This window comes from Patagioenas fasciata, chromosome 5 (assembly GCF_037038585.1).
Source record: "Patagioenas fasciata isolate bPatFas1 chromosome 5, bPatFas1.hap1, whole genome shotgun sequence".
Lineage (NCBI taxonomy): Eukaryota > Metazoa > Chordata > Aves > Columbiformes > Columbidae > Patagioenas > Patagioenas fasciata.
Genome location: NC_092524.1, coordinates 5,232,837 through 5,257,402, shown reverse-complemented (window position 1 = coordinate 5,257,402; position 24,566 = coordinate 5,232,837). Strand labels below are relative to the sequence as shown.

The following is a 24,566-nucleotide window of genomic DNA, read 5'->3' as shown; positions in this document are numbered from 1 at the left end:
TCTCCATCTTAGTCCTGAGTGCCTGCAAGTCTCTATACCATAATTGTCCTATGGTTGACCCTTATCTCTTTTATCAACATGATGTTCTCACTGTTGTCAAATTTCAGCTCGATTTCTTTTCAGATTCCAATATGCCTTTAAATATGTGACACAGTCAAAATACAAACAGTTTTTACATTCATTTAGATTGGAATTAAATAACAGAATAAAGGAATAAATATTATCTAAGAAACCTAAGATCCCAAGCAGTAAGTCCGCTGCCAACTCTATCCCGCAGTGTCATCACTTACCTTGATCTATCAGTGGAATGTAGTTTTTATAGGAATATTATCTCAGAGAAGAATCTTTGGGTTGCTAGCACTTATAATAGAGATAAATAACTTATAATAAAAATATGGATAAGCTGGAAATATTCAGATAACATTCCTGCAACCATCACTGACTGATTTTATTCACAAGAACTGTCAGGATTCTCTAAAATACTTCAGAAACCCTGTGCAGAGCACAGATAGCCCAAGATATTGGTTGGTTGTCTACAGGGTGCTTCTGATTCCTTCTGTTTTGTGATTCTTAGTTATGCTGGAAACCTTAGTCCATGTGCTTTAGGTAAAATCTAACAGACAAAGAACACAAAAGTCTCAAGATTTGTTTTCCACAGTCTTATCTATGAACAGTTCAGGACAACACCAAAATCATGAAAACAGTCTCATGTATGATGCAGAAGTTGGGTAACTGCCTCCTACCTCCATCCCCTGTTTTTTAAATCAGAGCTCCATGCATAACCAAGAAAATTACATTTGGAAAGTATCTAGTACAGATTATTTTATCAGATCTTGCTTGAATTAAGACTACCGATTATTCTTTTAAATAAACAGGCCTGAAATACACTTGTTTAACTCCACGGGTTTCATTAAAATGCTTTACACTGGGGTAATGAGGGTAGCATAATTTCAATAATGTTTATACTTTGCCTTAATTTCCTTTAACTAGCACAAAGCATCCTCTCAAAGTTTTCAAAATTATGTCAGCGCGAGTCTATGGGGTATGATGTTACGACATTGGAATGAAATTATGTCACTGGAAATCTATGAAAGCAACATTGTAAGTAATGAACCAAAGCTATACTAATGTGTTAAAAAATTATGAAAACAATCTGAATGGAATAAACAACTTTGAACAAAATTAAGATATTACAGACCAGAAATTATTTACCTGAGATGGTAATCATCAGCCTTGATAATAGATTCATATATATATATATATATATATGTATTTGGCTATAGAGCCAAATCCAGTCAAGTACAATCTATAGTATATTATCTAAATTTGAATCCACCGTATTTCAAGTGACTGCAGCTTGACTGGAAGTATTTGGGCAAAATTTGGTCAGAGTATAAATAATACTGGAAATTACATATCAGGTGCCACTACTGGAAAAGAGTGCAAATGGCTAGTGAATTTAAACCAGCACATTAAGTGGGCAAAGTCTACTCCTGATACAGGAAATCCACATCTGGTCCTTCTCCCAGATTCTAAAAATAGTCATCCAAATGCAAATCAGAGGTGATTTAATTGCATTGATGAGGGTAGCATAAGCACAAATTAACCTATGATGAGATGGCTGCATGAAATGTCACTGTTGCCAGCTTTTCTTGCTCCATCTTTTTCCTTTCTTTCTGGGATCAGATTAGCACTCACAGTCATCTTGAATCAAATTTCCAGTGCATTTGAACCTAAAATGGGTTTACTCTGAAATTATAGCGCCACAGAGAATTGAAGGATCTGCATTTCAACTTACAAAATGTATGAATTTTACATATTGAAGTTGACTGTTTCATTTCACACACATAACCACTTTGTCACAGTCATTACACCCATTTTTGGATGTCCTTAGCAGCACTCCATATATAACCTTACACTAGCCCACCACCAATACTACCCATAACTGAACATACAAACTACAGTGATTTCAGTTCCCAGGAACATTAACAAATATTTCTAATGTTCTAAACTGTACACATATGAATCATCTGAGTTTTCCTTTTTGTTTGTTTAATCAGGCATTTCTTTAAAAACAGTTCAGCCCAAAGGAAAATCAGCTGAAATCAGAGTCTGATGTGTCATGTTGACTTTTTAATTGTTTTGACACAAGACAAAACATTTTACATGGACATGAAACCGCAAAGATTTACCAGTTTAGTAAATTTGGGTGATAAAAGAGAAAATACTGATGTTTTTGTTCTTCTCAGCCCTACTTTGACAGCACATCTGATATTAACTTTGTGCCTAATCCTCACTTTTCCATGGGACAGATCCAGGAAAAATCATGGTAATACTATCACTTTTGTTCTGCAGAATTCCAAGTTTATCTTTGGAATGTGTTCCAGGACAGTTTACTGTACTTTCATGTCACTCGTGAGTGGTTGACCAGGTGCCAAGCCCTAAAATCCATTTAAATGCTGTGAGTGCTACCAAAAAATGCCACTTCCTTGGTGTCAAAATTAAGTTAAAGAACCGATGGGGTCAAGGGGAGAGGAAATCAAAGTTAAACAGTGCACAGATTTTTCGCAGAGTGCTCTTTTTCTTTGGGATATTTAATAATTTTAGGACTGTGATAACTCTCTTGACGCAGGAATGAATTATTTAAAGTTAGTATTAGTAATTTAGTTTAGTTTTGATAGCTGCCAGCTGTAACCTGACGGCATTTAGATTTAGTCACATGGAAATCCCCTGTTGTATATATTCTAGTATGTTGGATCTCTTTGCACTCGTCAGTTTTATATCTTTCCGCAAATACCAGAAGAAAGATCTTTTTAGGTTCTGGCAAAGATCTTGGAATGGGAAAACGCGCTGGTTGCCAAAAAGGCACTGATTACTGTAGCAGAGTAGCCTGGAGTTTCTATCCTTTTCCTTTTAATATGTGAACTTGTTTCTGATTTAGAACCGACTCTCCTGGCAAAGGTGTTTTCCTCACTGCTAGTTTGTGCATAGCGAGACTATATGTGACTTTATTGTCTCAGAGTACCCGAGCCAGTTTTCACTTACTCAAAAGCACAAATGATTTTTATATCATTTAGTCTTACGTTGCAAAAGACAGGGTGCGTGCAGACAAGATAGGGACAGAAACCACTTCTACTGCCTGTATGCTTTTTAACCATGATTTCAATAGCAGGAATTATGGAAAACTGCTTAAAAAACAATGAAGAAAAGAGAAAAAGTCTTTCTAACAAAAGGAAGAACTACCTTTAGACAAACCCAGTATGAAAGGATACTTGCATACTTCAATACTTCACCCTTAGATTTCGAAGTGCTTTTTGCTTACTGTCAGCATAATAGATTTTCCTTTGATAATGCTTCAATAGAGAATTTAATGAATGTTTACAAGATGACCTTGCACAGTGAAAACATTTACCTGTATAACTGAGGGGGAGGTTGTTCTGGTTTTGTTGTACTTGGGTTTTTTTGGTTAGTTCTTCTTCTGTTAATTTTGGTTAGTTCTTCTGTTAAGGTGATCGGGTGATGCTCCAGTAAAGCCTGAAAAGGCTATGGAAACATTTGTGGCTGAAATGCCTTCTCATTTATTCTCTCACATTTATTGCGGATACATCTGAACTGTGGGGTATAAAGCACTTTCTTTGTTCCGTATCTGTATGTGGTGCGCTGGCCACATTATAAACCATGAGAAAGCAAGATTTTTATTCTTTTTTTACCTTTTTTTTACCTTCAGGTTTCCACAGAAGAGAAGCCACAGCAGCTCTAGCTGCATACTCAATCTGGACATTCAAGAAACCCCATGTGCCCAAAATGACATCTATTTCATAATCTGAACATGGCCAGAGCTGCCTAGAAGGAACTACTGTTGCAGTTCCTAAAAATCTTAGTTGAACCTACAGGTCTGTTAAATCCCTAAAGCCTTGTTTTGATCCATTAATCCATCCACAGTGAGTAGATTATTACTTATATAAAAATAACCTGAGAATGAAGCATGACAATGCTTGACTTCTTGAAACCATATACTGAAATTCTACAAATGTGACATATTAAACAGTGAAAGTGAACAAGTGCACCCTTTCAAATAAGATACTAAGGGCCAAAGTCTTCATGCCCAGAATCCTGCAAAGAAATTCATTGCAACTGCATGGCAAGTGAGATACATTTACTAAGGCATGTCTGCTTGAAAGCAGATCCTGCTGGCATGTACCTTGTCACAAAATCAGGTCTTCAAGAGAACTGTTTGTGAGAAATCAGTTTCCCAGTTGGCACTGAGGGGATTAATTTCTACTGTCATAGTATCATAGAATCATTTAGGTTGGAAGAGACCCTTGAGGTCATCACATCCAACCATAACCTAACTCTAGCGCTAAACCATGTCACTAAGAACCTTGTCTACATATCTTTTAAATACCTCCAGGGACAGTGACTTCAACACTTCCCTGGGCAACCTGTTCCAGTGCCTGACAACCCTTTTGGTGAAGAAGTGTTCTGCATGGTGTCTCTCACCATGTGCATGTTCTAACTTCTTCAAGGTGGGCATTTGGCAGGGTCATATTAGACCAAGAGGAGGGGGCTAGTCAGTGCACTTAGGTGACCACTATAACTGTAAAAGATCAGCTCACCTGAACTTGCTTGAAGCCGTAGGCATTTTGTGGAGCAGTTAGGGCAGCACCCATGCCTTTAGGATGGGTCAAGAGCTATCTCTCAGTAGGAAAAGATCTAAGCTTGGGAGATGGGGGGAATATCTGAAAAATCAATGATAAACATTGAAGAAGGAATGATGAATTTCATGCATTAAGAAAAGGCCGGGGAGTATTTCTAGATTTGAACTGACTGGTCTTCTCATTCTTTGTCCTACAAAGTTCACAACTGGCTCTACAGACTTTGCTTCCACCAAAGTCCAGCGTAGTATGGAAACACAGAACCACCCAGCTGACACAGGAATGATACGTGGGAGCACGTCTAAGTGTGCACATGGTATAGAAAGCAGGCTTCCTAAATGTAAACATGTATTTGGGTGGTAGGTCAACTGGTTCATAACATTTTTTTCCACTTCTGTGTTACAGCTAAAGTCAAAGAATTGTGTGTTGCCAAGCAAAGCTGCTTCAGGCTGGAGGATCTGTTAAGCTAGTTTTAGCTTCTATTCTGAAAAATACTTTGCTTTTAAAGTGGTTTTTGTTATTAGGTTAATTTTGAAAGTGGAAACTCATCATTACAATAAGCCTGTGGATTTCAACTTCTTACATGGTCATGGACAAACCCAATCAGCAGTCCCAGAGAGAGCCACAAAGCTACAGAGACCTCTCCCTTAGACCACTGATGCTAAACACCAGTTCTGAGAAATTCTTCCCATATTTTCTGCTCAAAGTATCTCCTAAGGAAGTACTATGATTTTTTAACAGCTAGGAAGCATGAATTAATTCCTCCTGTGAAGAAGACAGTGTAAAAATATAATTATTTCTGTTTTCATGACAACATCATCTCTCACCATCAGTAGTCTTATTTTCCTATTGGATTCTTTACTTCACTATTAGAAAAGCAGGGATACTACGTAACAATTCCTGAAGTATTAAATGGCAATGTATTAATATTCACTAGAAGCCCAAAAAATTACTTGAAGGCTCTAAGCCAAATGCAGCCAGACTCTTGGCTTTGCAGAAGAATTCACTGACCAACCTTTTCTACAGATGTAGACACACTGCCAGACCTGGATCAAACGCTTCATCTCCATATTTCCTACGGCAAAGACTTTCATACCACAGGCACCATATTACACAGTATAAAGCTTTGAGCTTGAAGGCATCTCATCTGGCTTAACCCTCAGGCCAGCTTTTTTGGACAAAATTGAAATCACAGTAGAGAAAAGGCAGAGGAGTTAAGAAAGCATCACAAGCCTAGTCAGTATGTTAAGGACATCTTGCAATGTTTTTCACTAGCTGACAAAAGGGATCTGGATGCTTAGCGCTTTTAAGAAAAGGTCTTTCCCTACTGTTCTACACATATTCAGGTGCTCCTAATGCACTAGGAGTTCATTTATCCTTACTACCTTTTTTGTGTGCTGATGGGATTTGCTGAAGCACTGAGAACCAACTTAACTCCATAGAGAGTGGTGAGGTTTTTTTGTTGGTTTTTTTTTTTGGAACTAGGGCTAGGTCAAGACTAAACACTTAAATTATAATATCTGATTTTAAAAAAAAAGTTCAAACCAAACAAATAACATCCCCATTTTGCTATTACTTTTCCTTAGTTGGAAAAAGGTGTTCTGAAATTAGGCCAGTAAGTCAGTAACCCTAAGCAAAGTAGCTACGTTATACCTGAATCTGTGAGATAATGAAACACAATTATCAAGACATGTAGAGCAGGTTTTCATTGACTCCTTCAAAATCAGGGCTTACGCTCTGAGTTTCCTTATGGAGGACTTCCTATAGCTTCTTTTGCAAGCAGTAAATTTAATTTAAAGAAAAAAACCACCCACCACTCTACCAAAGTAGACTAAGGAGAAGGAGACTTGAGAACAATGTACACTTTCAGCCCGAAAGCGCCATGATATCATTCTTTGGCTCGCTAATATATATACTTGGAAGTACTGGGGCAGGGAGGAGGGAAGGAAAGAGAAACAGGGTTCTTTGTACCCTTATGAAACACCAAATGACTCCTTCTCCCTCTTGCCCCTCAGTAAATCACGGGGAAGCAGTTAAGTAACACGAACCAAGAAATTAGCACAAACAGCATAGTCATTTCTGGAAAGCTGGTTTACCTAAAACGCCAGCCTGTCATTTTACCTGATTTATGTGACTCTGGTGAGAAGGTTTTACACAGAATTCTGAATGCCACTGTGGTTCTACACCTCAGACACAACAGAATATTGATATTTAAAATACAGACTTTTTGCAAAGAAGGTTTTTCAAGCCAGCCAGGATTATCCTTACGTTCTTTGTAATAGATGTCTGTGTTTTATATGCATACTGAGAAGAAATAGTAGTAACTATACCCCCTTGACATTTGGGGGTTGTGGATGTGTGTGATTTTTAAGCTAAAGCTGTAAACTGCCTTCAAGTTTACTTTTATGTATCTATTTTACTTCCCACTTGCAGATCTCATTTGCTTTCATTACATTTTTTGGTACATTTGAACAGGGAAAAGACTGAAAATACATTTGACGGAACATAGAAAATGGGCAAATACATAGAAAAGCCTGTTTTCATGTATAGATATCCCTCAAGGAAATAACTCATTACTTCAAGATCATCACAATAAATCACTACTGGACTCAAGCAAAGAAAACTATGTTGTTAAGGTTAAATAATGGCACTAAATAATAGAACATAATATCCAATTTTAACTCCAAATTCCACATTTGGAGAAGTGAGAAGTTTTACCCTTGGCTTTTACGGGCTAGCACTGTCTTCAGTGTTTGTCGACCAACTCATATTTGTCTCCAAGTTGGCACTTTATAGCATTCACGTGATAATTAATAAACTTCATCAAGGCAAAATGGCAGTAATTATAGTCTTTTTAATGTTCCATTGCTAAACAAGTAAAACTACGCAGAAAATAACTTATGTGAAAATCCATTACTTGACGCACAAAGCATATAAGTGGACTTGGACTCAACAAATGCTACTGCTAATGGTATGAAGATATTAAACAAAACCACAAAAAATAAAGTCAGGCTCAAATATTGACCTTGGTTGTGTATTTACAACTTCTGTTGATGGAGGAGCCATGGAAGGATCATTTTGGTTCCCTGTGAACTGGGACAGTCGTTTGCTGCAACTATTTCCATTTACCACATACAAAGAGGTCACACGTTCAAGAAGCAGAGACAGTAAAAGATCCAGCCTAGTCTAGGCTTTGACATGGAGAACTAGTAAAACCTGCATTGTAATCTGTTTGTGTATCTTGATAATAAACTAAATTCTATATATTCAGCACAAACAACTTGAATGGGCAATGAGACCAAAATATACCACCAAATGTGAGTGCACATCACCTCAAAACACCTTTCCTTTTTTTTTTGTGCTGTAAGCAAGAGCATTTACCAACCAGGCTTTTTTTTAATGATTAAATTAGCAAACGAATTTTAAAATATGAAGTAAATTTAACTATTCATCCTGTGCTAAATTATTAACAGCAAATTACTTTTCAAAGGAGAAATTTATTACACTGTAGTTACAAAAAAAAAAAAAATCTAAAGATTTCTACTAGTTCAATATATCCTGAAAGTAATATCTCTACACTATTGCATATATAAGATAGATACACTACATTATTATAACTATTTCATAGTCTTTGGCTCCTAGACAGGTTAATAAATAATTCAAAGACATAACTGCTACAGATAAATGTCTCATTGCTTTATCCATTCACCACCAGAAAAATTATTCTTGATAAATGCTTTTTCTTTTGGTTTTGAAAGAGAAATCAATTCCTACTGACTCACACAGATGCAGCTGAAATTTTGTTTTATTCTCTTTTAAATTTTGAACATAACATCAAGATGGAATCTTGAAAAATCAATGTAAAAAAAATTTCCCCATAATTTAATTTAGAGCAAAGAATATCTCAAACAAACACATTACTTTTTAAATGTAAGAGATAAATATTGTAATATGTCATGTAAATCTCTAAGTTGATGAACTATCCAGTTAATCAACATCATAGAAAGAGGGGAATTACACGTTCCTCTGCATGGAAAACAGCCCTGTAGGCATCAAACCAAGGAGAGAGAAATCCAGACCTTGGATTCTGAAAGTAATATTCATTTTTTAAGAGAATGGAAACAAAAAATAAAACCTCAACTTCCCCCAAGTCTCTTTAGGAAGAGCAGGCACATCAACTTCAGCTAGGAAAAACCATGTTAGCGGAACAGATCTGTTGACAAATCCATTGGTATGCAAGTCATGAATACTCTCATTAAAACACAATATTCTCTATTTCAACGTGACAAAGATTTGGAAATAGAGCATTTACAGCTTTTCTGCTGGTCAGAATGAGAAGACAACAAAGAGGATAAACTCATCAGTAAACACACGGGATAAAATCCTGCTGCCTTTGTTTATGGTAAGAGGTTCTTTACACGCACGTTGCCACAGAGATGCAACGGAGCTTAACTTCAAAATAAAATACAGTACATATAGATAGCTTTTAGTGAGGAACATGAATGGATACAAAGTGTAACTAAATGCAACAGGAGGAAAAACCATTGCTTTCACACTGATAAGAATGACAAAGAAATAAAACACTTTTTAAAATCCACTTGAACTTTTTCCTGTTATTTCAGGAACGGAAAGGCCAAACCACATTGTATTAAATATTTTTAAAGCCTACATACCATTTTTGTTAAATCATGCCCAGTTCATTTCTATGTAGAACCATCATTCCTGAGTCAAGATTTAAAGTCCAGTTGGAAATTCCCATGTAAGCTACAAGTTCTTCAAGAATATCACCCTAAGGCTAAAGAACATTGCAAGAGATAATTAATGTATCTTCACACCTGAATCCTCATTTTTCAATGGCAATCTCTGATGAATGGTGCAGAAACTTCAGTTTACTGGTGCCACCACATAAGCCTCATTTATTGTTGTTTCTCTAGATGGTAGCATGAGTTATGTTTATAGTGTAAATGTATACTGTATACAACGTATATCACAACATTTTTTTTAATTAGCATTATATACTAATTATCTAAAGCCATAGTGAAGAATATCAACTTTAATTTACCCCATAAAATATTGCAGCATCATCCTATAAAAGACAGATGTGCTCACTTTGTGCTACATATTATTTACATTACTGTCATACAAGACCTTTTCACCTCAGCAAGGAAGAGGTTTAAATAAGAAAATGCAAAGCTTGGTGTTATCCTCCTTAAACAGCTGCATCTTCAGTTCTGATACATCAGGCTTACTAGTGCCAAACTGCAAGCACTAACTACTTTTTCATCTTTACTGTAAAATGTATTAGTGTCTACAAAGTGTAAAATGGAATCTAACAAAATGATTTATCTGTGAAATAGAACCACAACAAGAAAATAACTGAACAAAAAGGAAATGCTTTCCCCTATTAACACTTTCAGTATAATCTTATGGGACCCAATCTGTAGTTGTCAATAACAAACTATAAAGGCTTTTTCATTTTGCAAAGTAATTCTAGACTAATGGTGGATTGGATCAGCAGCCTCTGTGCTTTTAGATATGCAGATGCTGACCCAGTACCTTTCATATAACAGGAATTAAAGCAGTAGACAAAAAGAAAAATAAGGGGTGGGGGGTGGGACACAAACAGGAGAGGAGTTGGAGAATTTGGTCCTATATCTGAATCACATTACTAAGGAAATCAGCTGAATTTTTGGGTGGTGCTTTTAAAGATGTTACACATACAGCTTCAGAATACCCTACCCTGGCCTCCTGTTCTGAGCCAGCTCCCAAGGGAGGTTTCTCTTCCCACTGAATGCAGGGAACATTATATTGTTATAAATTTGACTCTAGGAGCCTAAATTATAAATATCTTGGCAGGAAATTGCTGCAGGTGTATTAGTCATTTCAATGGCCAGGATGTGACACTCCTTGAAGATGCATTACATCCTCTAAAAGCACAATATGGTTTGCTAAAGATTTTTCAAACACCCAACTGGCGTTCTCATTGAGGGATATTGCATTGAGGGAGACACTGGGAATCAAAGAAGACACAATATTCAATTGTCCACAGCAGAGGTCACTAAGGCAAACAGGTCTAAGCCAGTGAGAAATATTAAGCTACTGCACAGTCTATCAGTTCCATTGAGTCAGAATAGTGCACTGGAGATATATTCCGTCAAAACATTTTCAACCAAGACTAACGAGAATACCATTTGAGTGAAAGTAAAAAGGAGGAACCTAATCACTTTTCCATTAAATTAACAGCTAAGAATTTAACTTAGCTTTTTTTGTGAAGAAGTTTACAACAAATCCTTTCAAAGCATTTTCTCTCACAATGCATCCCAAACTGCCCCAACACACACAAGCTCTAGACATGAAATTAACATCAACGGCCACGCAAAAAAGAAGGATGTCGAGGAAAAATATATGGAGCAGAGAGTGGAATTGTAGGTGCTCTTGTGTTCAGCACCAACACAGCATCAAGTACAATGTTAACAGGGAGATGTCCATGGGCTTCTGCTATTACTTTTTCCACTTGTTTCATATACAGATAAAAAGTAACAGAGATGAAGTTAGACACTTTTTTCCCCCCTTTTTTTAAGAGGACTAGAATAAAACAAATTTGTTACTGATATTATTAAATATTTTCTGAAAAAATAATATTAACCATCAATTAATAGGTGCTAACTCCACTTTAAACTTAGCACTTGTACTGCTTTATCACACTTGTAGCATAATTGAAATGATATGTTTAAAATCATATATAGGTTACTGGAGAAAGCTAATAGATGGTAATGGGTATGCTAAGCCAACTTAAAACAACAAAACCTTCGATCTCAATTCAACTGGAACATGTTGGGTTATAAACAAATGGCATACATCTGGCTGTGTCATGCTGTGTAAGGAACATAAAACATAGGAAAATCTACCTCAGCGGCATCAAATAGGGTGCCAAACATCAACAGAATTAAAAGTCAGCTATGCATTGCAAATGTGTTTTCTCACAAAGGATTCTAAAGGAAGGCTAATAAATCTGCTTAAGTACACAATAATAACATGTACAATAAAGAGTGAAAACTTACTGTGATCCAGTGAAGGGGTCCAAAATGAGGTTCATATGAACCAAAACAAAAAGACAACTGACTTTCAAACCTAGGAATATGGGCTTGCTCCCACTGATGTTCATGGCAAGTTTCCGTTGATATCACTGTTGTAGGAATGAGCCCTAATACTGCAGTTTAATGTCTAATCTATATTACTGTTATTTTTTGGCACAATTCAACTTGGAATGCAGTAGCGTGATATGAAAAGGGTGTTTTGTTTGCAAACTTGGAATGAAATCTGACTTGGACTAGACTGCACAATAAAGAAGCCAGTGAAAGGGAATTTGACACTCACCATTCTGGCAGAAAAACTTGAATTTCTCAAAACTAGAAGATTAAAAATAATTTGAAATTGTTATTTGAAATTAAAATTAAAATGAAGAAAACACAAGCATTCAACTGGCAGATTAGTGGGATCTTTGGTTAATGATCATTGCCTTCTTCAAAGTCATTTGAATCTAGTAATAAAGCTAGTACCTAAAGACTACTGCAGAATTAAACAAAGTCTCACTGGATATGAAACAGAAAACCTATTAATCCTTTATACTAGCATGTTAAATCTCAAACTACCTGTGACAAATCCTGTATTTCTTCTTTTTGAGGTATTACCTAATTAATTGGGAGTTCTCAAACTCAACTAAGCACAGTACTTAACCATATTCTCAACTTTATACACATGAGAAAACCTAAATCCTTATCTAAATCTGACTTCATTGTAAGTTAAGCATCAGTTTATGAGAGCAAGCACTCTGGTGTTGTGTTGAACTAGGAGCTTGACTTCCACAGATGGGAAGAAGTCCCTCTGACTTTTTGTTCTCACAAGTGCTAAATCCTCGACTTTATCAAGTCACAGTTGTGTGCATTTAGCAAAATGGGAATAACAGTGATTTGAGAGCAAAAGCTATCGTTTTGTCATTACTCAAGAACAGGACATGTGGAGAGGAAAATAGAAAATAGAAAACAGCATAGCATGAATCAGATTCTTTACCTACTACTACAGAATAACATGATTAGCATATTTTCATTATTATTACCTTAAGCATATATAGAGATTAAGAAGATCAAAACTATGTATGGATATGATATTTGTGCTAAACTCATCCAGATACTAATGCTAGCAAATATATTAACGATTAACTTTGTGCTATGGGAGTTAATACACTACATACAAGATCTGAAAGACAACACTCAGTTTGGAAATACCTGTTAATCAAATGGAATAAGATGGACATTAGTGTTTTGCTCACCCTACCTTAGCAACATGTCTTCATCATGACTTGGTAATTCAATGATCATGAAGTCTTTTATCTCTTTCCTGGCTCATCAAATAGCATCAGTCAAAAAATGGGAGAAAGGGCTGTTTTAATGCAGTGGACGTTCTTTCAAACCAAACTGAGAGGAACTCATCATCTCCACTTATGAAGACTTTTGGTTACCATTGATCAAAACCAAGCAAATTCAATGACCTAAAGTTAGGAGGATCTACCACATGCTAATAATTCCTTGGCTCAGTTAACCCACTGTACTTTACTCCCTGACAGCATCATAAAAATGAGACAGTGCTGGTTAATAAGAAAATATTCTCTCCTGTTAATCAGTGCTGTTTGCAAAGTGGAAGGTAGCAGATACTGGCAATTCACTACAAAATAAAAAATAAAACCTTTACCCTAATAAAGAGGATCTTCTCTCCAACTCTGTACCTTCCTTGTGAAAGACGCTCCACACAGAATTTGTTAGGGCATTTACAAGGTGGATCTTCAGAAATGTGTTTAACCTGGAAAACATAGAAGTTATTAACAGAAACTGTTTAAAATAGCCTGTGTAGCAAAACATTCAAGAAGACCTTTGCCATAATGTGATGTCACTAATCTAAGTCTTCACTGATGATATTTTCTTAGTTTTCCTTAATTTTCTTAATATTTCTGTAATCCCAGACTATTGTGCTTCCACCATCAAGAATTATTTTACGGCTGCGATGCAGTAAAAGCAGAGACCACTGTCACACAATTCAACATAAAATTTGCACCGTTTAACTGAAGTCAAGCAGTTTGCTAATTTGAGTTCTGCATCAAATTTTTGTAGATGAGTTCTCAGTGTTTTCTGGTGAATCAGCTCAACTGTCAAAGTGCTGATATAGCTGACAGGCAAAATGAAGATTTCATAGGATGTATTTTCCCTTGTAAGTAAATATAATAAACACAGAAGCATCTTGCTTCGCAATAAGAGGCCCTGCCCAATACCTTCACTTGACAGTTTCAAATAGTGCACTAACACCTTAAAAAAAAAAGTATATAGAGAATACTGTGACGTAATCACAAATCCATACCAAGATGACCCCCAGGATTGTGAACTACCCCTTGATAATATACATCTGAGGGCATTGGCACAATCAAGGGTAACTGAAAGGGGCCTCAAGAATACTCTGTTTTATCAGTGCCAACAGTAAGGGCTGAGAAAATACAGATAAAAACTGCTTTCCTGCTTTTTATCAGCTGCATCAGCTTGACTTCAGCCTCTTGTGAAAACTTGTGTTAGTAAATGCATTAATGCTTAGTAGAAGAATATTTTGTACTCTTCAGTGATCTGAAAGCAGCACAGCCATCTATGCCAAAAGAGCAGATCTGGTCAAGAAACTCTTATTTGACATTCAAACCGCACTACTGTGTAGGAACAGCAGGAACAAGTGCGGCATTTTCATACACTGCTGTTTTCTTTGATGAGAGCTGACCTACTATGTCAGTGTCAAACGATGCAAAATGCCAGAGGAAGTTCTGAGAGGTTTTGTCCACTTTACCTAATATTCTAAAGACCTTTCCAAATCCATTTTGTAAACCAAGGCCTGTAAAAGTGGTCTGAGGTTTGGGAATGAATATTTTCAGAAGAGCTAACAAATCAAAGTCTTGAACTGTTTCAGAAAGGAAAAAAAATATCAGGGCTGTGGCACTCTGAGAGGTGTTTCGGTTATCTTGAGTAAATGAACACGAAAGGCTTCTGAAGTACAACAAACATTTTTCACATCTGCTTTTAGAATAAAGTTATAGTACCTTAAACAAACCAGAAAGAAATTTAGTATAAAAACAATAATTGGTTAACTCTAGAACAGGGAGCACAAATGCTTTTGAAACTAGCCCTCTTGACTGATTTAAGAGCTTTTCTATTCTTTCTGAAATTGTTCAATGTTGCTATGTGAATATCTTTTTACTTTGTGGAATATTTTTTAATAATTATTCTTATATTCTTTTTCTTTTAAATCAGGGCATGATATCTTTGTGAAAAAAATCATTTAAAAATAACTCTTAGCAGAGAACTCTACATGTATTTTACACACAAGAAGTGTTTCTCAAGTATCAGATGAGTTGTCCTCAGTTTGAATGTACAATCACCCAATTATTTTGGTGATTTTTAATCAGCATGGGTGAGTGACAGCCTCCTTTTCTGGAGAATCAAACTATTTAGATAGACAGGGCACAACAGGAATAACTTCTATGGAGTCAGTGGTTAACGACTCAAATCCAAGTGCAGGTTGCTGAGGACACAACAGATGCATTCCTGTATCTCTCAGGATGTGGTACCAAGACTGGGATTGTGCTTAGAGGATTTCTGACATAACACCCTATGACATTTATCACCTCTGAAGACACTCCTGAAAATAAAAGCTGAAAATGGATAGTGTGGACTGTGCCTTAGTAGTCGCATCTACCAGAGCTCATCTAAGCAAGAAAAAAACCCAGAGCAGCCGGACTCAACAGGTTCAAGGTTGTTTGGAACTGTGTAAGCAAAATCGAGCCATGTTTGGGGTGCGGAGAATTGAAAGCCAACAGATTTGTACTGGTGTAAAACTGAGGATAATGAGACTTCCACTACTGATCCTGCTATTGAGGCTTCCATTGCCTTGCTATCCCAAAGGACACAGAAGTATTATTGAGTGGAATTTGGAAATCAAATAAGGAAGCAGAGGGAAGAATTATATCCTATTTTATTTTGTGTCTGGACTACATAAGCACTGCTGCTATTTTATGGTGTGAGTGTCTGGGGCAGTGTGGGTCAGGAATCTAGCTGGATGAATTCCATTCTGTTTCTATCCCTACTGCTTTCTAAATTAAAGGAGGTGGTTGGAGACAACCTTCATACTCTCTTCTGTTCCTACAAGATACTCAGTCACCACCTTCCTTCTACACATTCTTCTTTCTCAATTCTGTTGAAATATAAGCAAGTGCTTTTGCAAAGTTAAGGAAGAAATACAAAATGTAAAGAATGTTAAATGTAATTGTTTGCATCAAATGGTACAAAGTATTTAAATAAAATGAACGAACATTGTATTCCATCTGCTCTTTGTAACAAAAAAGTGGCCCATGGATTTTTCAAGAAGTGCTTTGTAACTCCCAGGTGGCACATCTACCTTGTAATAAAGCAGTTACTATAGTAACAGCTTCTTTTTATAGAATATATTTGTACTTTTCAGGTTTAACCTCTTCCTGGTCTCAAAATGTGTCCTTTTCATCTGATTCCAGCTATTTCAAATGAATCCCTCTAGGGTTTGCAACAGAGAAATGAACACTGCAGTACAGTGCAAAGAGTTTAATGAAATTCAAAGCAAGACGCTTTCTAACAATGAGGAAAAAAAATGCTTGTTTTTTTTCTACCACGTGAGAAACATGCAGAACAGCAGCATAAAAATTAGGCTGAGATAACTTAGAAGTGTTTGTTAACATTCTGTGCAAGTCAGTATGGGCCAAATCTCCGAGTCCTGACTCGGTCATTTCTCAGACAAAACACCAAGTGGGAGTTGATGAATAAGAAGTGAACAGAAAAAGAAAATTGAGTAATAAGAAGGGAACTTGGCTTCTGTGTCTTTTGCAAGTCAGTGCATACCAGAATGTGGCAGATAGGAACAAGATTCCTCCCACAACTTACAGCATCATCCAACAGTTTCCCTGTGCTCTTTTTCCCAGGAGACTTTGTTGGTGATGGTGAAGGAGATGGAAGGGGGGCTGAAAGTGTTTCCTCTTGTTCAATCTCTTTTTCCAACTTTATTAGTCCAGGAGGCTCCACCCCAAACCTTTTGGAAACATGCAAACAAATGAATAGTCCTTGTAAGTATTTCATATTTCAAAGCAAAACTGTGGTAAGAATTTATACTTTCTGTATTGCAGTATTGTGCAATAATAGATTGTTACATACATTAATGAACAAGTATGAATGTATAAAACATTAATGCTGTCATTCCAAATTAATAAAGCGATTTAAATGGCAGCTCTCTGTTGACCTAGTTTACAGGAAATACTTATTTCTTCAACTTTTCTCTCTGATAACATATCTGTTGGTGAATGACTAATTTATAAACAGCACTAGGGCTCAAAAATTGCTCTACCATGTAGGACACATTCAAGTTCAGCACATCTTATTTTTCCATAGTGTTTTTTGGTTTTTGTGTGTTTTGGTTTGGTTTTTGTCCCCCCCACAACAACATCCTCTCAAAGTACTTGACAGCTTATATGTTCTGTAAGCATTAGTCAAAGAAATCCAGGTGAAAAGTGATTAAAGGTTATCCTGGTCTCAACTGTTGCATTGAATTTACAGATAAATAAATTGAGACATGGACACTATTTTTTTCGGAAGTGGTTAAAGCTTTTTCTAGTCGATTTTTGACAGCCACTCTGCAGATTGGTTGAAAGATTTCCTTCTTCAGAGAAGGATTTCAGCTTGAAAAAGCTATCATGCCAGGCAGGTTTCTCACAGCAAACTACTTGTGTAAATGAAACCGTATTTTAATTTGTAGCAGAAAAGTCCAGAGCCCAGATGCAGAACTGTGCTGACCCATCTGGCTTAAGATCTGGATACTAAAATACTAAGCAGTAACAAACATATTCTGAAAATCTAAGCTTAATACCATAATAATGTTGAAAGCGTACAGAAAAAGGGCACAAGCGCATATACTGTCTTTCGTATTTTTATGGTAACTTCTAATTTAGTAACACTATTGCCTAGTAAATTAACATAAAGAAAACCAAAACCCAAATCTGTGCTTGTATTGGCTTCTAACTGGTGCAGTCTGCCTAATGAAAAGTCAGCCAACACTGGAGCAAGCACTTATATACAATCCATTTATTTCCTGTCTGTCTGCAGATGCCGACAGGCTGTAAATCATTAAATTCCCCCCGGGCTCTAAGCCTACACCTGCACACGGCCTTACTCATCAAATAAAACCCTTCCACTCTAAGCAATGCTCCTTCTTTGCTTCTAGTGCTTTTCATAATCTCCAATTTTTGCCATTGTGGCAGACAATTTGTTTCCAATATTCTGAATTCCTCTGGTGATGAGATGAAAAATAAAACAAATGAACAAACATACATACGCACTTTTTTTCCCCTATGTATTGTATTAACCTGAAGCAAAGTTGCTGGAAAGCTGAAATGGTAAAAAAACCCCATTTTTTCTGGGAGGGGTAGAGGTGCAAATTCTGGTCTGGAAGGTATGCTGACAATTTCCTTTTCTGATGTTTTCTAGGCTGTCTTCTCATAACTAAAAATGAAGCAGCACTGGACTGTAACATGATCTCCAACAGCCTTCTGAGAGCACCACTTCCCATTTTTTTTCCAAGGAAAAATTGAATACAATAGCAGAAAGATCCTGAAATTGCTCAACAGTAATTTCAAAAGACCTGCTGGGGTTGTTTAACCCCCCAGAGTTTAAAGTTACTCAAGAACTTCATTCTTTCTGCAGAAAAGATAATTTAGCTGTTTTCCACTGTATAATCTCTCTTTAAACACACACACAGACGTCATATGTACATCTACTTGCAAATAATTACGTTTTCCATGAAGTCTTGATTACAAAGATTACACAGATCGCATAGTGATTGATTCTGTTCTCACATCAGTTCACTTTAAATGATTCACCCTGACTTTAAAATACTTGGGAGAACGTTGGACCTGTGCAACTCACTGCAACAGTCCTGTGTATTGTCAATGCTCCTTTTCTTTCTTCTTAATGGCAACAGGCTTGGGATTAAGGCACGAGTGAGTGGGTATGGGGGTATGAGGCGGTAACAGACATGTATTATAAATAAAAATAAAGATATTTTAAAGGCAAAGGGATAGATACGTATAATAAATGAAAACACGGTTCATTTCTTGGTTCAGTATTTGTTTCCATGCCTGGAGAATATCCGAGACATGGATGCTTAAGGCAAATATGAAGGGTAAGATATTATCATCACTCCTTTGTAGATCTGTTGAGAAGTCAAATCTCATTGCAGAGTGAGATTAATCTAACTCCACCAACACTGCCTGATCACTGAGCAGCGTTCCCCGAGGTAGCTGGATCCCATCAAGTAATGAAGCTGGGGCAGACATTCCTGAGAGCTGTGCCCTGGCTATGCTGGGTATGGAGTCTATGGATGCTGGAAGATCTATCCCCAAGCCAGGGATCTTGAAAGCACAATTTTGTTTGCTCAGGTCAATTAAGATTCATGAAAATCAATGTCACTGAGCACCTACAGATCAGAAGACTCTCTTATTCATGGAAAGTGATTTTTGTTTTGTTTCCATGTCAGACTGAATTCAAGTTTTAGAGAAATAAGAAAACTGGAAATCTTTTTCCGGCCAACACTATTCCTATGCAAACCCACTGATGACAATGGCTTTTCTGAAACTTGACCAAGACACAAAGTTAAGCAACTTCCCAATTGAGTTGCTTTTATAAAATACAAATATCCATAATGCAGTTTTAACATGGAAATACTAATTCTTAAGGTAGGGATAAACACAGGTCTCCTGCATGTTTCTTGTAATCATAAGGAATTCTTCTGAAACTAATGGAAGTATTTGAATAGCAGGGCACTCCAGTTCCACACACACGGGTGAATGGAACTTCAATTTACATGCAAGACTGGGCAGCAGCAGAACTGCTGCACAGCTATTTTATAGCAAATCTTATGTGCTACACTGGTTAAATCTGCATCTGCAAAAAAATTCAAAACAAAACAAAAACAAACCCCACCACACATTCTAATTACTGTTGTTGTCATTGTTTAGCAAAAGCCACCATTGTCTTGATGCTCAAGGTAACAATACAGTGTATTGAGGGTGGAAATATCTGACAGAGATGGAATACAGAGGGTTAATTCAATTCTCATCTTGCTTCTCTTGCCAAAAATCAGTGTTAAGTTTATTTACATAAATGAGGTAAGAGTCACTGTTGCTTAGATCACATTTAGGTCATCCAAAGACCAATTTGTTATCAGTAAAGTTAATGAAATCTCAGTTGTTTACAGAGAGATCTGACTGTTAGCAGGAGAAACAGCTCAAACCTCCATTGAGACAACAATCGTCAACTCTTCCCCCTTCTGAGGATACCCAAATACCTTCACTGAGGTGATGGTACAGAGATTTGATTATATTTATTAACAACTGCGAGTGACGTCAAGACAAGCTTTCTCCTTGAACCCAATGAGCACAAAAGATTGCTTGAGATGTGCCGATTTAGTGAGTCTCTCAATAGCCACTGCTCTCAAGAATGTAAATATTTCTGCATTCTTTAAATATTTTCGCCTACCTTGCTGCAATCCTTCCAAGTTCCAGCAAACAAAGGCACACTTCTCTTGGCTGCTTGTGGAGAACTGGAAAAGCAAAACGAAGATAGAAAACATTTATAACTAAAAGCTATTTTAAAGATCTTAGTGATGAATGGAACCTAATCATCGACATCTATAAATCTCGACTCAGATAAAACTTGGTTTTCTTTGGCTTGCAGTGGATTTTTACTGGAATAAAAATGATGGGATTGAGGAGTGGTTCTCAGAGTGCAGATGGTTTAGGAAGTTCCCATTTAGTTTTCCTTTTGTTCCTTTGAAAATATCATTCTAAATCTAATCCAATGAGTAATTACTTGGGCTATTCGGTAACCTGCAAGCAGATCACATTTATTTAAAAATAATCAAAAGCTCTGGCAGAACACAAAAAATAGTAGAATGTCAAAAATAGATAACATTAAAATGGTACTTCTCTTTCTACTAAGTAAGAGAATTCCTGTCTTTAGGCACTATTTTCCTTTGCCTATTTAAATCAGAAAAAGAACAAAACTGCACTAGCAAAGATAAATCTCATTATAAATTGGGTCCTGCATACATTATACATCTACTTTTAAAGAAAACACGAAACTAGAATACTTTAGGAATTCAGCTCATCACAGAAAAATCCCCAACCAAACAAAATCTTTTCTTCTCTACATATGCACACACATGTGCAAATTTTCATGCCTGGCTTCCACACAAGACCTGGAGTTTTAAGCTTCAGAAGCAGCTGGACAGCATGAACTTCTCATTAAGAAATACCACCATAATCCAAGATAATTATTTTTTTACCACAGTTCAGTTAGGTGATGTTCTGCAGAGAAATCCAGCAAAATATATAAGCAAAATGAATAGATGAGTAAAGTCCCATGGCTACTTGCATAATCAATTCCCCAAAAGTCAAAAAAAGAGGAAAGGAAAGACGAAAAAGGAATTATGAGTACACTGTCATCTTCTGTCCAGAAATATCTATTGCAGTAAAACCCTCATGTTGTGAATAAACTTCCAGTTCTTAACATTTCCACAACAGTAAAAAGCTTTGTACCTTATACTTCAGATTGAGTTGACAGCAAAAATAATTGTGTGAATATTTGTATAAATTAGAAAAGAGAAACCGCAGCAAAATTACTTTGGTTTTAATAAGTTAAGGTCAAGATATCTGCTATATAAACATCTTGGTTATCTAAAGACTCACCTAACTCAAATGCATGAGGGAAAAAATACCATACGTGAAAAAGATATTTCAATGTCTAGTTAAAGCTCTGAAAGTCATTGATTTGTCCTATTTTGTACGTATGAGACCCGGAACGGGAATCCACAGGCTTAAACGTCTCTAAATAACTAATGCATGCTGGGACAGATCTTCAGCTTCCGCAACTTCAACTTGCAGCTCCACTGACTTGAATAAACCTCTGCTAAGTTGTGTGAGTTGAATGCTCATCCCAATGTCTTTTTTTAGTGTATATGTAGCACCTTGAGATGTATGGATTCTTCCCCTCAAGTGTCATCCAACTATAATTCCAGAAGTGAAACTGCAAAGCACGAAAACTAAAATGGCACTGCACTAGGAAAACTAGTTTTATCCTTTAGCCAGCTGTTCTTAGGAATATAAAAGATGCAGACTTGGACGTTCAGCTCTTCTCATTATTCTTCCTTGCCACACCACAGTAATTTTATGAAACTGGACTCAATGACCTTTGTGGGTCCCTTCCAACTCAGGACATTTTATGATTCTACGAAACAGTTACCTTTACTCATACTCAGTATTTTTGAAGTGTTACATTCATGACCCTAGAAATGTATTCCACTGCTTTGGTTCTAAATCAGTTGGGACTGTCTCAAAATAAAACTTGATTTTTAAGAAATAAGGCATCCCCCAAATACAATGGAATAAACATTTTTTAAACAGTCAAAGGGAGTCCAATATTTCTGAATTGCAATTCACACATATGCACATCTGAATGACTTTGGAAGGGAGAAGAAAAGGAGGCTCAAGTAATATTATTTGCAAAAAGATTCATAAATAGAACTGGACGAGGATTTGATTAAGACAGACAAAATGTTTTTCTGTCAATGCTTAAAGCTCTTCGACCCAAACAAAATTCAAAGTCCTTTAGCAAATCTGACTCAACATAATCTAGACACACTTCATGCATTTCACATGGAACAACGTGCCACAGTGAAACTGTTGTTAGAGGATGAAGAGCTGTGCAGGCAATAACCAACCACAATAACAAGCATTTGCTCATCTGGTGAGAAGACACAGCACTTCCAACAAGAAAATGTTAGCATTCCTGAGGACTATACCAGCATATGTATTCGGGGACTTCAGAGACAAACAATGTTATTTTGTATACTGCAATACCCACTGGAAATAATTGAGATTCTCAAAGCAAAATTTTCATTTTCATTGTTCCGGTTAATGGGCTACCAGCTCACAACAGTCAGGAGTTACAGCAGAAGGCACAGAGACACAAGACAGCATTTCCACACCTATCTTGGTCCCACACATTCAGTATAACCATTATCTTTCAGAACAAGCAGCCGTTCTGAGTATCTTGATTTCTGAGTGCTTACTTTGAGATACTTTGTGTCTGGTGCTATTTCACAATAACTGAAAGAACTAGGTATTTACAGTCATTTTCAAAAGATTGCCGCCTAAGCTTTTATTTTAAAAAAGCTACCTTTCATTTTTCTCCACCTAGAGTACAGAAAGAGAAACACTACTTATATTTCTTTTAGTTTTACACATAGCAGTTGAGTTAATATTTTCGAACCACTTCAAGACTTCTGATAGAAAAGATGGCAAAAACTATTTCAGAGGCACAGCACAGCAAAATCACTTACTTCATTGTTTATAATAAGCATGCCACTAAAAAAGAAAATCCGTAGATATCTTCAGAATTCACATTTAAATTCTCACTGTTCTGTAATTTAAATTGACATTTATATTCTGACCGTACTGCAGTCCATGGTTAACTACACTACACACATGTACACAGTTTTATAAACATGGAATTGTGCACAGATGTATGGTAATAACTAATCATTTGAGGACTACAGGCAACTCTGAAGTGACTGGTTACAAGTTCAGATTGGAATGTAACACCTGTACCCATGGTATTCTATTGTACCTTGTGGAAACTACAGCTACTGTTTTCTGAATTCCTTACTATGATCTATACTAATAGTTGCATTTCAATAGTAGGCATCACCTCAATATTTTACCTGACCGGCTAGTCAATCCCAGATATTCTACAAACAGGCATTTGCTAAGCAACACATTTTCTGCAACTGTAGCAATTTATACACAAACATAGTAAGCACTGGAAGCCGAAAAATTATTCTTAGGAGCCACATTCATTCTACCTACAACTACGCACACAATTCGCTGCACATTATTATAAGTCTACACTGAACACATCGCAACTCATTTGCACAACAGTGCTACTGTATGCTGTGAAGAATTCAAAAAAAAAGCAAAAATGAAGATTTCTCCAACAGTTCCCTAAAGTAGGGGATATTACTGTCCCTATCTTATACATGGAAGTATATATATAAAACACAAAGAAAGCACAGTTATGTAGGTGCTGTTTTAAAATACTTCCTGCCTGAACTCCAGGGCATTTTTGAGTTTCTTAATGCTACATTTTGTATGAACGCAAAGCCAATACAACTACTGATCCCACTACAAAACCTGATATGGACCCTCCTGCTGCATGTGGGACCTGACACTTCTGTGTCACTTCTTCAGGCACCCTTCAGTAGAAATATCCAAATACCGTCCTTCAGCATCTTCCATCATAGTCCAGATGTCTTCAGATTTTTGCAATAAATGAGGCTTGTGAAGAGAAAATAACATACCAAGAAGAGTTTCCTTCAGTTCATGAACCATACCACACCAAGATGTTGGCAGAGCAAGGTCCTAAAGAGAACACAGCAATTCCAGGGGGAAAAATAGCCCATGGACCACATGAAAAGTTGATGTGTGTATCATAACAGTTAAATGGTTTAACCAATATAGCATAGCCAGTCTTAGTTATAGCCCAAGTACTTCACAGTACTAATACAATCTTTATGTGCAATTTCCTGTAATTTTTCACACTTTCATATCCGGAAGAAAACAATATTCTTGGAGAATCACTGGCCGGTCCTCCACTATCAAATATTAGCAATGTGAATTGTCTGAGTAGGTGACTATAATCAAGTACCAATTTGGAAATGTAGAAGATACATGAACTACACAGATCTACTGCA

At 36.6% G+C, this 24,566-nt stretch overlaps 1 protein-coding gene across 6 annotated transcripts in view; it reads right to left on the bottom strand.

The window, feature by feature from the left end:
• Nucleotides 1-24,566, bottom strand: part of GAS2 (growth arrest specific 2) — an 87,833-nt gene that overhangs the window by 19,956 nt on the left and 43,311 nt on the right. For all 6 annotated transcript variants that reach the window (XM_065838877.2, XM_065838880.2, XM_071808822.1 and 3 more), the window contains 3 exons: nucleotides 20,294-20,357; nucleotides 16,652-16,796; nucleotides 13,404-13,511 (listed from right to left, as the gene is read on the bottom strand). In XM_065838877.2, the coding sequence (XP_065694949.1) occupies nucleotides 13,404-13,511; nucleotides 16,652-16,796; nucleotides 20,294-20,357 (317 nt within the window). The remainder of the gene's footprint in view (nucleotides 1-13,403; nucleotides 13,512-16,651; nucleotides 16,797-20,293; nucleotides 20,358-24,566) is intronic.